The sequence below is a fragment of the Pteropus medius genome, unplaced genomic scaffold (assembly GCF_902729225.1).
Source record: "Pteropus medius unplaced genomic scaffold, Ma_sr-lr_union100, whole genome shotgun sequence".
Taxonomy (NCBI): Eukaryota; Metazoa; Chordata; class Mammalia; order Chiroptera; family Pteropodidae; genus Pteropus; species Pteropus medius.
The window spans coordinates 24,494,874-24,510,099 of NW_024346667.1; the positions used below are offsets into that span (position 1 = coordinate 24,494,874).

At 34.5% G+C, this 15,226-nt stretch overlaps 1 protein-coding gene across 2 annotated transcripts in view; it reads right to left on the minus strand.

Moving 5' to 3' along the window:
* Positions 1-15,226, minus strand: part of FSTL5 (follistatin like 5) — a 544,717-nt gene that overhangs the window by 138,867 nt on the left and 390,624 nt on the right. For both annotated transcript variants that reach the window (XM_039876278.1, XM_039876277.1), the window contains exon 8: positions 13,189-13,309. In XM_039876278.1, coding sequence (XP_039732212.1) covers positions 13,189-13,309 — 121 coding nt within the window. The remainder of the gene's footprint in view (positions 1-13,188; positions 13,310-15,226) is intronic.

A 15,226-nucleotide genomic window follows, 5' to 3' on the forward strand; every position in this document is an offset into this window, starting at 1 on the left:
TGGCATGAAAATCAAATTAATTACTTCTAATGAAAAAACAAAAACCAAAAACAATGTACTAATGCAGGGTGTATGAAGTGGAAGAGATTACTGTGAGCTGCAGTGTTCACTTAAACCTTCATGGAAAACATGGAACATAAATTGAGCCTTCAGAAAATGAAAGAAAATGGATCTGACTTAAATAGGCCAGAGAAAATGAGCAACCCATACATGCCAGTACTCACGCCTCGATGACTTTAAGAATTAATGTTGTGCAAGAGTAAACTGCATTGAAAAAGAAATAAGGAATGAGTAATAAAAGCAATGTAAATAAATTATAATAATCACTCAAGTATAAGAAAAGCATAAAAAAGGGTATTAATTTGGAGAACTCTTAAAGCCTGAATACAGAATATGAAAATGCAATCTTATATTTCCTCAGTTCTCCAGAAAATGGTATACTATTGACTGAATTAGTGCTACAAATGATGTTCTATTTCATTGTTAAATTAAATTTGGTCAAGTTTAGAAATGTCACAGTTATCAAAGAATAAAATCGAATTTACTGATATATCGTATGGTACAATAAAGTATACTAAACGACATAAAGATTAGTTAATGAGTCCAGTCATGTCGTAAGTACTTGAATTATACTAAGCTATTATTTTGCAATTTTAAAATGAATTGAACTATAATTTAAGCATAATATGGAAGAAATAAAATAAATAATACACATAAAATGAAAAATTAAAATATATATACCATCACCAGTAACAATAAAACAACACAGAAAAAGAGGTTAAGCAAATTCATTCATTTAAAGTAAAATTATTTTTAGAACATATGGATTAACAAGTACACATGCAAATTGTAAAAGGTGCTTAAAATCTAATTAAGCTATCCTGAGAGTGCCCTCATGCTAAATCTTTAAGATCAAACAAGCCTCATTATCACATTAACCTTCTTTTGACTCTCTTGTTATACAAGTGTCATTACATTAATTAGCCATTATACTCTTCTTTAAGTGCTGACCACCTCACGTGTGTTTTGTAACATTATCCAGTACTTTTATACACAGAAGTAATCTGTGAAATATCACTCCTGTTGACCTGTGTAAACTAGTCCAGCAAACCATGTCATGCTAATTTAAATATGAGTATAGATATAATTAGATCATAATTTTATGAAGGAAAATAATTTTGTTATATTAAAAAACAAGATTCAGTACATTCACTTACCCATAAAAGTATATAAGTATATTCATTTATACCATAAAAGAATTCTGGCTGAATGAGTAGGTGAGTACAGGACTGTAGTATCTAAGAATGAGTCATCTACCTGAGAGATTTGACTCTGTTAACAAAAAGATCCACACGACTCTTTGATTCATGTCCAGGAGTGTTTCTCTCCCCAGCCATTACTAAGTCCAGAAGTAAAAGGATGAAGTGTCTGTTTTATGTGTTTTGAGAAAGACTGAGCATATTCTGCTCATCCCTTCTTACATTTGGGATCTGCCTGCAAAGAGGATGCATTCTTTTCAGCCCTCTTGGCCAATCAGTAGTACTGGCGCTGTTTCTGTGTGCTGAGGTCTACAGCGATGTTTGGGACATGGTGGGCAAATTAAATTACGACAATTAAATAATTGCCTTATATTTCAACCACGTTCTCTAGGTAGCTTTTCTGTAAGGTAGAGGATATTTTGTGCTTTATATGACTCACTACCTTTCTCTTAATTGGTTCAGAAGGCAAGATCATAAGAGAGTGGTGTTATTTACTGATCCCCTACATGCCCAATATCTGATGCTTTAGCAAACCTTGAGAAATTTGCAAAAAGTGTGGTTGCACATTAAAACTGGAAGAATCACAGCTTTTTAAGTGGCTCCAGTGGGTAACTTAGTCCTCATGGCATGTTTCTCAGAGCTAATTTTTTTTAATAGAAGGAAAGTTGGCTTCTATATGCTGCAGTCTCAACATGTGGCTTTAGGCCTTAAGCTTTAATAAATATGGGATAATAAAATTTTATCTCATTGGCTGACTATTTTTTCCAGAAGTGAATACTTCTGTTTATGTAGGCAGAGCTGTATCTAACAAATACAGACCTTAGGAAGCAGGTCATCCTGTGTATGAACTGTCATAGTTCAACTTTGAATTATACACATACAGTTCTGTCTGGTATTTCAATCAAGGCTAAAGCAGGGATAGGTCCTTTGTTTGGTACTAGTAAATGGCTTTTGCTATTTTTCAATCAGGTCTGTGGGCGGCATTTTTTTTTTTTTCCTAATGCACAGGCAGCTAATTTCCATTAATGTTACAAAGCACTAAGTATAGATTATTGCTTTAAAGTATTAGGAGCGGCCCTAGGTAGGCAGTACCAAACTGACTACCCAAATTCCATTAACTATCATGAGTTACAAGGAGGCACCTTGCAGAGCTAACTTTCTATAAAGAGAGACTTGTTCAAAGGCTCCTGGACAACAGCCCACTGCTATGAGGTAACAAGTACAGGTGCCCCTCCCTTTTTGAAAGTTCACATTACACCACTTCGTTTTTACAAAAGATATGTATCAGTCAGTACCTGTTTTCCCTAACTGAAAAAAAATCTGCAGAGAATATTCACTTTTACAAAAAAGGTGAACCATGAAAGTAGCACTTATCAGTTTGCGCTGCTGCAGGCTGTCATAGGGGCTGCGCACAGCCCAGGACAGCCAGAGTGGCCCCTCCACACTCCTTCCCTGGGAGCTGCACTTGACATCGCAGCCTCAAGCACCATAGCTTTGAACTGTGTCTGTGAGCGTCTGGGCTTTATTTGCATTTATTTTGTGCATCCATTAGCAAGCTCTGTCTCAAGGTAATTGCTTCTACATTATACATCATTTTAGTTTATGAAATGTTTAAGAGGAACACTCTACTTTTGGATAGCAGAGGAAACCAAGCATCTGGTTTTTCTATTTATATAAATTCTGATCATAGCCTTAGATTGCAAAGATTTACAATATGTCTTCACCCAAAGAAAAATGACATTTTATTTATAAACAAATACAACACAAAAAGTCTCTTATTTTAGAGAAATAAATCTCAAAATCTGGATAGAGGAAAAAAAAAAAAAACTTAAAGCCTAAGACAGCAATTAAACTTCCCATATCTCTAATGTCTCTAAGAATTGGGTTTGCTTAGGATGTCAAGGAAAAATTGGAGTGGTTTAAAAAATATTCTTTAATTTTTCTATCAGGATGTGAGTACTAGAAAATAAGAACAAAATAAAGAAAGAAAGAGTGATTAAACTGTAGAAAGAGATTCACTTAGGGAAACATTTCAGAGGACAGAGCAGCCAGAAGTCCAATACACACACACACACACACACACACACACACACACACACGGAAAGGTGGCTCTTAAAAAAGGCATTATTAAAAAATAAGGAAATATTTTAGTTGTCTATTTAATAAAACCATGGATAGTTGATATGACATCAGAGGAGAGTGGAAAAATCTCAGAGAGCAGACGAGAGTGATTTTTCAAAGGGATTCTGAACCAGGAACTAATGAGAAACATTTATTCATCTGTTCATGTGCAAGGCTCTGTTCTAGGCACCTAAGAACAGAGAGAGAGAGGGAGAGCGAGAGAGAGAGAGAGAGAGAGAAGATGGAGAGAGAGAAAGGGAGGGAGAGAAGAAATGAGAAAGGATCTTCTCTGGTGAGAGAGATCGAAAATAAACTGTAAATATATTAAATAAGTAATTTACCTTAGTTAATTAAATCTAAGAAGTTATTTATATACCACTAAGAAAGAAAAAGATGCTGCCAGTTTAGTAGACCCATTGCTTTTTATAAGCATACATTGAAGAATGTATCTCTATTTCAAAGATAAAATATGAGAGAAAAAACTGTAAATAGTAAATGCAACTTGATAGAAGGTGATAGTGTTATGGATAAATAAAGTTAAGAGACGTTAAGTATAGAATGGTGAGAACTAGTTAAAATTTTAAATTATGTAGTCTGGATAGGCTTCATTAAGAAAGGGACATTTAATGAAAAGAGTTGAAAGAGATTGAAACTGAGCTCTGTGGAAGTCTGGAAAGTTATTCAGGCAGAGAGAATAACCAACTGCAAATATTTAAGGACAAAAAAGTAGTGAATGTTAAGTGCTGCTGGAGTGGAGTCTGCAAGAAGGAAGGTAACAGAATAGGAAGTTACCGCAAAATCAGAACCCTTATGGTTTGGAAGGACACTCAAAAGACTAGCTTTTAATCTGAGTGACATTGGGAGCCACTATAGGATTTTAAGAAGAGGAAAGATGTGACCTGATCTCATAAATGTGAAGTTAGGAAAACACAAAATAAGAATAATTCTTAAGTTGGGGAAACACAAAAATAAGAGTAACATTTCCTAGATCTCTAAAAAGTATTTATACAAATTATGGGGAAAAAAAATGTGTTAGAAAGGCAGAAGAGCGGTATAAAATTCTGGCATCCAAGGATGTATTGCAGAATAGTGGTAGTACAGGTGGTCATGGAGCTATCCTCGGTACCCAAGGGCACATGCCAAGAAATCTATGAAATGAAGACTCTGAAGGAAGTCACAACCACGATGAAGCACACTAGCCAAGGTAATGATGGATCGTGTCTGGGCATGGGTTAGATATCATTCTAATGAAAAACTAGCCTCTGGATGGGATTACTCAAATCAGTAAGGACAAAGTGGAAAATACTTGTTTGAAGCATGAATGTTTTTGACAGACCGAAATGTAATATTTTTAAATATCTCACCATGACAGATTCCATAAGATAACACATCAAGAAATGCATGAAAACAAAAATGGTTGGGCCAGAAAGCAGAGAACAATAAAAAAGAAGGAAGACACTTATTTCTAGTGCTTTGCTCTATCAAAAGGAAAAGGAAGGAGTCCCAATAGAGTAGATGGTTCAAGTGGCTGAGCACTCCTGAAAGAAATAATGGAACAGACAAGAGAAAGTGCGTTAGAAGCAGGGGGAAATGTAGCAGAAATAAATATGGCACAAGGTCTAGAAATGTAGCAGAAATAAATATGGCACAAGGTCTAGAAACTTTCTAAACTGAAGAAATGATATATTGTGGAGCTCACAGCGAGGTGAAGGTCTCTTCTAGCTCCCTGAAGGTACAGTCTTTAGAAACATTAATCTCGATTTTAGTTTTGGAATTGGCTAAAGTATATATGCCAGCTGAAACAATGTTGGTGAAACCACTGTGGACCTGGTTTCACAACTGCAAGAATTTCTATTGTGGCATTGGGTCCAAAATGCCTATTCCCAGGGACAATATGATTGTCTTAAATGTTTTCAGACAAAGGTGACACTTCCCATGGTTCGATCTTTCTCCCAGAAAACTTAGGAGCACGGTGTTCTGTGGTAAAATCAGGATGGATGTATACCAAATGTATTCTCTCTTTTTTCTGAGCCCAGAGCTGGCTTACCTTTTTCAGACTCCCTTATAACCAAGCACACTAATTATGAGTCCAGGTAAGTAGGCAAAAGTGTTATCTGCTACCACAAGGCCTGTCCTATAACATCTACATGTTGTCTCTTATGCTGTCCCCCTGAAACAGAGGGTCCAGTGGAGGACTCCAAGGACTTAGGGAAGTGATTCCGAAGCTATCTGTAGTAGGCATCTTATTTTTTTTCCCTCCAACTTCTACAGTTACCAGAAAATAAGATCATTTACAGAGATGACGTAGCAATAAGAAATTACCATAAAACTTTTTCAAAGCCTACTCATAAATTCTATACTTTCATAAACAGGTAAAAAATAGTTCACAGACTGGGTCAAGGACATGGGGCAGACCTGAACTTCACATTGTGAAAAGATGTTTATTAAGCTAAGGGAAAATTCAGAAATTTGGATTTACATGAAAGAATAAGGGGGTTTAGAAAGGGTAAATGTAAAAGTCTCACATACTTATTTTTTTAAAAAATATGTATCTGTGGGAGATATTTAACTATTGAAAGCAAAAATAAAATAATGCATGTGGGGGAAAAACATACGGAGTAGTAAAATGTTTGCCAATATTATCACAAAGTATGGAAAGGGGAGAGATCTAAGTATGCTATTTTAGGGTTTTTATTTTATATGTGAGAGGTAAAATATTTGAAGATAGATAGATGACAATAAGTTAAAATTGTACATTGTAAATATACCTTATAGTTGCACCTAAAAAAATAAAATAAAATAAAATAAAATAAAATCAGAAGTATAGCTAATAAGCCAATAGTAGAGATAAAATAGAATTCTAAAAGCTATGCAGCTCAGCAGAAGACAGAATACTAAGAAAATCATGAATAAAGAACTAATGCGACCACTTGAAAGCAAATAACATGATGGTACATTTAAATCCAGTGAAATTACTCCAATATACACATGTTGAAGTTATCCCAAAGCTACAAACTTTTCAAGGACCTCTTTCACTTAAAGGGAACAAAATAAAAAATTAAGGAACAATTTGATTCTTTAGACTTTAGTTGTACTTAAAACTTTTAGATTTTCTTTAAACTTTATGTTGCAAGAGCAGAATTTAATTTTGGATATTAATTACTTTGGACTAATTTATTGAAACTTTAATCTTTAAAGTTTTATCTCTCTCTGGGAATTTAATAATTAGATTATATATTAAATTTTGAGCATCTCTATGCTCTTTCTATTGCATAATTGGAGTATCTTGGTGTCATGATTTAATCTAATTGCAGAAGCTCAGAAGAGCTCTATTGAACAGTGTAACTGGACATAATTTAGCATGCGAAATAACAGAGAGAGAGAATTTTTAGGCTTTGGAGTTAATGAATTAATGTACTGTTCTGTCATATTTCAAAGCCTTCTGGAAGCAAACATGTAGCATCTACTAGCACTTCTCAGGGAGAGTACAAAAGGGCAGCAATAGTAATTAAGGCAGGGACTTTTCTAAGTAGGAGTGTCTGCAAGAGAAGCTCTGAGAAAAGAACTTAGGGTCAGTTAGTTGATTGAGAAGAAATCCTAGGAAGCACAAATTAGAGAGTAGAAAAAATAAGATAGAAGAAAAAAAAAATAGCAAAAAAAAAATGGGTAAGGTGCATTCATGAGATTCATGAGCATGTTATTACTATAAGCAAAAAGAGCTCAGTTTCAGTGTGGACCCACTAAAGAATCATTTACAGTGCAGCTAAGAATCTTCTCAAGGTTTGAATGGAAAACTGTGCTTCTTATCCATTGACTTGTGTCTCTCGTTCGTTAAGGGCTTTCTATGGGGGCATTGAATCCCTGACACATCTGGGCTACCTCGAGAGCATCTGATTAAGCTTCCTGTATCAAATAAAGTTCTTAAGAAGAGTGGCAGAGAGACTGGTTCCTGCAATAACAAGCTGTCAGAGGACCTTGACCACAGCTGAGGTCGCCAGTGTGAGGTTTGGAGGAAGACATCTAGATTGTCAATTGCAAGACCTCATGAGGGGAAGACTGATTTGATACATGTCTGATCTCACCTCCACTAAAGGATAGTCACTCACTCAGATCACTATAAGCTTAGTTTCAAGTCAAAATTAAGAGAATAAAGCTGGAGAATGAGGAAGGAATGCATACTCCCACTTCTCAGATTTCGAGAGAAAACAATTGCTAGAGCAGTTCTCAAACTTTATTGTCCAAGATTTCAAGAAGGTTTGTTAAAATACAGATTGTTCTACCTCGGGCTCAGAGCCTCAGATTCAGTGGGCATGGTGTGCCCTGCACTGAGAATTTGCATTTAAAACAAGTCTTCAAGGTTGGTTGCATAAGAACCACAGTTAGAGAAATCACTGAGCCAGAATAACCCTCAAGGCATCTCTCTCTTTCATCCTTCAATAACTCACAGTAGAAGGAGGAGAGAGGAGAAAGTAGGCCTCTCACTTCCAGCTTTCTGGATCTTTCGAGCCAAAGGTTTTTATTCCCATTCGCACTTTGGCCATGCAGAAAGTATAGCAGGGTTAGCAGGGAAGGCTGCCTGGGAATGGACAAGGAAGTTTAATTCTATGATGCAAATGAAGCAGCACATTATTGCCTTAGACTTAAGCCACTTTCTAGCTTTGAATGAAAAAAAATGGGGGTGTTCTATACAGACATCCTCTAAAACCAGCAACTTTGTCTTAAAAAATATGAATGAGAGAGAAACAGCAGCATACTAAGGGTCTATTGTGAATATGGACAAGCTTTCTGCCCAGAAGGTAGTGTAAACACTGAATAACTTTTAAAATTTCAAACATTCTGTATCATACGCTGAAGATCTAAAGACGATTTACTTTATGTAAAAAGGAAAAGAAAAGCATGAAATGAATTCCACTGGCAGAGTCAAGTTTCTTTGATTTATACATAATGTTTCTTCTGACAAGGACACAGAAGCACTCTCATATTTCAATAATCTAATTTCTCATTGTTTGAAAAGAAACAGGGATATTGATAGACTTTTATTTGGCATGCACCCTGGGATATTTAAATAGACTTTGCACTTCAAAAGCACTCTTTCACAAATTCCATTAACTAGTGGTATTTTCAGAGCTTTTTATGGTAATCAATGATATATTTTATTTTTATTACTAATTGACAAATTGTTAAGATAAATATGTTAAATTCCCTATGAAAATCTAATTTTCTAAAGGTCTTTTTAACCTTTTCTGAAAAGTGGATGGAGAATGAAAAATGAGTTAAACTAGTTTTAGAGATTTATTGGGTCCATAAATGTGCTATTTGGCTATCTAATTTACATTTTTCTTGCACTTTCATTGTATTTTTTCACTGTCAAAGCACATTCCTAACTATTCTTTTGTGATTGAACTATAACAATTTTCTGAGTGATCTCAAGTTTACTATACTTATTTATACACAAAACATATGTTTAAAGTTTTTATGCCAAATCTAAAACACCATAAAACCAAAGGAAAAGGAAACACTAAAAAAAGGGAAGAATGGCTTGTTTAGCCAATCATTTGTAGGGCTGCTGTTTTATAGCTAATCCTACCACTTCAAAACATTTTATTGTAAAGTGTCATGTTAAAGAGAAGACAATAGGCTCAAACTGGCATCAGTCATGCTAAAAGCCATGAAAGCAAAACTAGTTTTAATACCTGATCAAATTTCAGTTTCAACCTCTCCTAGAAATGTTATCTTAATTAATCTGTCTTGAATTTTTTTGGTTAAACACCAGTAAGGTCATTTGTCAGGTAGACCATCATCATCACCCACAGAAATCTGCCCGATTAAAACACTTTCTGTTCTCATCCTCCAAATAAAAGAGACTTTGGCCCCCAAATAATCCTTTCTTTTATTAATAGTTCCCTGGCCCCACCTTCCTTTTTATAAAAATCTTCCATTTTGTGCAACCTGTCAGATCTCCCTCTAGTTGCTAGATGGGATGCTGCCTGATTCATGCATCACTTACTAAAGCCTATTAGACCTCCAAATTTACTCGTTTTGTTGTGTAACAGTCATTATTCTATTAGTTTTGCAAAATGTTTTGACATACCAGACACTTTACTGATAAAGATGGCTAATTACCTACAAAATGTATCCCTACCTTCTTCTCATCTTTAAAATGAACTGAACCCTTAATTGTTGCAGATTAAGGTCAAAGAAATATACTTTATAATCTCCGCATTTAGAGATGGCCAGTGGGAGTTATTGTTGGCGCTTCCACTAAAGTTCTTTTCAAAGTGTTCTCTCTGGTATCAGGCGCTGTTTTTCCTTCCCCCTTCTTCCTTTTTTTCCTTGAGAAATATGAACTTGATCATTGGAATTTGCATAACCATTTGGAAAACAAGGGATGACGCCAAGAATGGAAACCATGTGCTAATTGCCGTAGAGAGAGCGTAGGACCTTGATGACACTGTGGAGTGACCATCGCAAACCACCTCGTCAGGGTTTCTTCCATGCAAAATTAAAACACACTGATATCTTCTTTCAGCCCTGTTGCTGTGAGTCTCTGTTATAGCAGCTAAAGGTAATCTCTTACTAGTACACATACATTTCCTACAGCTTTTTGGCTTCTTCAAAAAGAAGATTTAAATATTAAAGAGTTTTCTTGAAATGCACGTATGGTTTTCCCTTTTTGATAAAAATGCAGTAGAACAAAGTTTTGATTAATTATAGTTGAATTTGATGAAGTAATGTTTTTTTTAATGCTTTGTTTTTCCCTTTCAGCTAAAGCCAAAGTAGCAAGTTAGAGTTAGATTAGCTAGGCTTCCTAAACATCTATCAAAACTTAAAGTCCCAAATATTCTTTTATATAGACTTGACCTAATTAAAAGTATTTCTTATAGACAGAAATAGTCATATGCCTTGAGAAAAGGCTTTCAGTGAAGGTATTGCATTTATTTTTATATAGTACTCCATTATATTATTATCTGAACAACGTGGAAACTCCAGTCAATTTGTCACTTCATTTTACATTTCTCATGGCCTCACTTCTTTCCTTAGTTTATCACTTATTCTGTGGTCCCTTATTACAATCATTCTCTTGTAAACTTAGTTAACTTCCTCATACCTAACTCTGGTTAAATACTGGTTAAAATCAAATCTTTCTCTGATTGCAAATTCACAGCCAACCACAACTGAAAACAAACAAACAAACAAATATCTACCTTCTCAAGGACACCCAAAGATCTGCCCAATATACCAACTATATACCACTATTTCCATCACCTTCTTAACCTGCAAGATAATTATTTTATATCTCATCATCTCCTCAAATCACTAACGTTCTTACAAACTTGTTATTTCCAATAGTTGGTGTTCTTCATTGCACTGAAAAACTCTTAAGCAATAGAGTATTTCCTCATGCCCCCATGCTGAGCACTTGTTCCCAACACATGTCTTCTTGCTCCCTGTTTCGACAGATTAACTATTCCTCTTCCAAAGACCAATCCTTCCATCAGTGTAACTATATTATATCAACTTTCGAAGGACTTCACTACTGCCTTTTCCCTCTTTTTTTTTGGCTTAAATTAGCTGCTTTTTACCTTTACTAGATTATTCACCTCGGCATAAAAGATGATCACATCTACGACTTTTATAAATTTCCCTTCCTTGATCCACATTGTTATCTGGTACTGCACAGTTCTGTCTCTGTTCACTTTCAACCAATGTTCAACAATGATAATATCATTGTTCCGCTTTCCCAGCCCCATCCCGCATGAAAACGTTTACATCAAGAGTTCCGAAGCAGATTAAATGTAGTAGGAAGTGATAGAAAGAGACTGGTTTTACTCCTAGGTTCAGATATTTTTGTTCCCAGAAAAGGGTAAACATGAGAGCTCACCCTAGGTAATCACTGCTAATACAGTAGTCCCCCACATAGCCACAGTTTTGTTTTACACAGTTTGTTGCCTGGAATCAACCAATGTCCAAAAATATTAAAAGGAAAATTCCAAAAATAAACAACTCATAAGTATTGAATTGCACATGGTTCTGAGTAGTGTAATGAAATCTTTCACAGTCCCAATACACTGCCCAGGACATAAATCATTCTTTTGTCCAGTGTTCCCATGCTGTATATGCTCCCCATCCCTTTGGATTAGTAGCCACCTAGGTTCTCATATCGACTGTCCTGGTATCACAGTGCTTGTGTTCAAGTAACCCTTATTTTACTTAATAATGCCCCCAAAGTGCAGGAGTAGTGATGCCGGCACCTGGTGATTGGGGCCAAGAACCCAATTACAAGCCTTCCCCCATGTCTAGTTGCCAACTGGTTTTGAGCCAGAAATAAGGCCTGGAGGATGAGTTGAGTGTCAAACCATAAACTCCCAAATCTTTTTAACCTTTATTCCAACATTTTCTTAATTGATTTCCAGTATACATATTTCCCATTACAGGATGCTCATTCTAGGTCATCTTTTTTCTTCTTGTTAATATCAGCTCCAAGGTTCTGACTTCATATCCAACTATATTTATTCGTAAGGTGGCCTCATCAAGCTCAGATTTATGGCTTTAAATATAGTCTTTGCACTTTGATATTATTAAATATACAACTTTGGCCTGTCATTTCCCTCTGATCTCTAGACATATACACTAGCTTGCATATTTGACTTCTATCTGGATAATCGTATTGAAATTAACTAGTCAAAAAAATTTCACTCAATCTTCCAATGTGCTTCTTCTCCATTATAGTTAATATTATGACCATATGTCTAAAGGATTCCTTCAAATTCCTTGGGTTATTTATTTGTTTAATTCTCTTTCTCTCACACTCACATGCTATTCCTCAGGATATTGTAGAGCTACTTTTAAAATACATTTCAAATCTGACCATTTCTTTACCTCTTCACCATTCGACTATATCTTAAGCCACCATTATCTCTTTCCAGACTTAATTTTTTTTTTTTAACAGCTCTTAGTGCTTCCAGTCATTCTAAAACAAATCAGATTGCACCACTTCATACACTAAACACTTTGATGGCTTCCTATTACACTTACAATGGGAATCCAAGTATTTAGATTCACAGGGCTCCATGTGATCTCACCTCAAGTCACCTGTCCAAATTCATATCTGCCACTCTCCTCTTATTTATATCAACAACACTAGCCATCTTGCTATTTCTACAGGAAGCCAAGTAAGTTTCTGCCTCTTTTTTATAAATCATAGAGAAAATTAACATATATCAATATGAAAGTAAATTAGTATATATTAATGACACATGCAATTTTATGTAACAATTCAACTAAATAACTAAAATTTGAAGTAACTCATAAATAAAACAAAGCTCTGATTGTAAGAATGAGATCAGCCTACTTAGCCAATGTCCACAGCCATTTAATTAACCATTATGAGTATAAAATTTGTTGTACATAAATAACAGTGTTCTCTATTATTAATAAGATCAGATAAATAGATGATCTAATTAAAATTTTTAAATGCTTAATTTTTTTCAGTTTCTAAAATTTATATGGCTGCCTATTTGTTGATATTCTCATGCTAAAAAAAGTAATTCAAATTCCCTATGCTTTAATTTTCCAATTACGACAAGTTATTTTGCAACATTTTATGAGAATTTGAAACATAGTAGTACAAATTTACAATTTTTATTCACTCAAATACTTTTTTTAAATTGAAAAACATTTTCCATTAACAGTAAGTTCCAAAAACTAAAGAAAAAAAAAATTGAAGCCTTGCCTTCCTAGTCAGCTGTGATATTCTTCAAATATCTATTGAAGCACAAAGTAATTATAGCAACACCACATTTCTTACCGTTCACTTGGAAGATGTGAGTCTGATAAACCTCTTCATAGCCATTTGCATAGCAGGTGTAATTGCCCATGTGAGTTGTGGTAACCTTAGTAATATACAAGGACCCATCATCTCCAAAGTCCTAGAGAAAAAAAGTAAAATTTAAAAAAGGAGCTGTTCAAGTTTAATATATTTTTGACAATCCACTTTTTAAAAATGTGTATTCAGGAGCAAACTAAATAGAATAAAATATTGTTTTAAATTATCCAAATGATCAGTGTTAGTTTTATAAAGTTGAGAGACCTGTAATTCTTATTTTCCCATAATATATTTTGTTTAAAAAGCATAAGCTCATAAACATAACTTTTTAGTATTTATTTGAAATACATGAGTTTATATGTAAAGTAACTCAACTTCCACATTTTTTTCTAATTCAGTTTACATCTTTAATTAATAAAGCTATACTATATTTTTTCTTATTTGTAGCTAAAAAAACAAATAGATCTGAATTATATTCTTTACACTTGTAATTGTCCATTAATTTTATTATCCTTAAATTTAAATATATATTTACCCAGAAAAAAATTATTAAAGCAGTGTGATCTCAGAGATAAAATTTATAGCCATATTGATAGAATAGGGTTTTTTAAAAACCTAGAAATAATCAATACATTACAAAAAGTAATCATAACATATCAAAGCTACAGGAACAAATATATAACCATTGTGGAAAAAAAGAAAAGAAAATGCACATTTTGTCAAAATCAAATCCAGGAAGCACCTTTTGAACAGTAAAGACCAGAAGTCTTCTCTTTCAGAAAGGAAATTAATATACTAGTAAAAATTATCAAAGTCAACTTTTTCAGAACTCTGGAAATAAGCAAAAGCTTGCACCAGTTCACAGAGCACCAATTGTGGTAACCATTTCACAATATATGGAAATCAAATCATCACGTAAGTATGTCATTTACTTCTTAATAAAACTAGGCAGGAAGAGGAGAGTAGCTAAATCTCTACGAAACAGTGAGATTTTTGGCATCTCTCTCTGCACAGCTGCATGGAAGCTCTGACCCACCAGCTTTGTAACTTAGCTAGCTGGTAAACCGTCATCCTAGCAGACACTTGAGGGAGAAGAACAGGAAGGGAACTCTTGGCCTCATCCCCAGATGATTGTCACTATTTTAACCGATCTAGCAGCTTCCTGAAAACTTCCATTTTTAAGACTTCTTTTTTATTTGAGCAGACTTAGATTCAGGCTGTGTAAATGGTCCTACTCCTAAGGCTTTTATTGGAAAAAGAAAAGAAAAGAAACAGCAATTTTTAGTATTATGCTTCTTTTGATATGGATAATAGTTGTGCATAACAATAGGCACCAAAAAAAAAAAAAAAAAACTTAGGAAAAATGGAATGAGATGCCCATAGCAGGATTTGAAAAGACCTGTATATTCCCAGGAATCTATAAGGCCATACAATTGCGCATGATGGTGTGCATGACCAGAAAGACGTATTTTCTTTATTTTTAGGATTAGGGAGAAAATTCCTAATCTCTCATCTCTGGCTGACCTTGAGGCCCTGTGTTGGCAGGGAGTGAAGGCTAAGGCAGACTTATAAATGCTTGTAGGAATATTCAATGCATGACAATAAATAGAAATAGAACACCTCAGCAAAGTCTGGAAGACTTATTGATTCAAGGCATTTAATTAAATCTCTGTCCAATCATTAGCTCATCATAAAAGATAAGTGAACAAAGATTTCAGTGACCCCACACAGCAAACTAAAGAAAAAGAAATAAAATACACTTCATCAAAATTAGAAACTTTTTCTCCCCAAAGGACACTATCAAGAAAGTGAAAGCACACCCCACAGAATGCGAGAAAATATTTGCAAGTCATTTATCTCATATAGTTCTTGTATCCAGAATATATGAAGTATCACACAATTGAGTAACAAGAACACAATAATCTAATTAAAACAATGGGTAAAGGATTTGAAAAGCTATTTCTCAAAAAAAGATTTACAATGGGCAATAAGCACATAAAAGCATAATCACCTTCCTTAG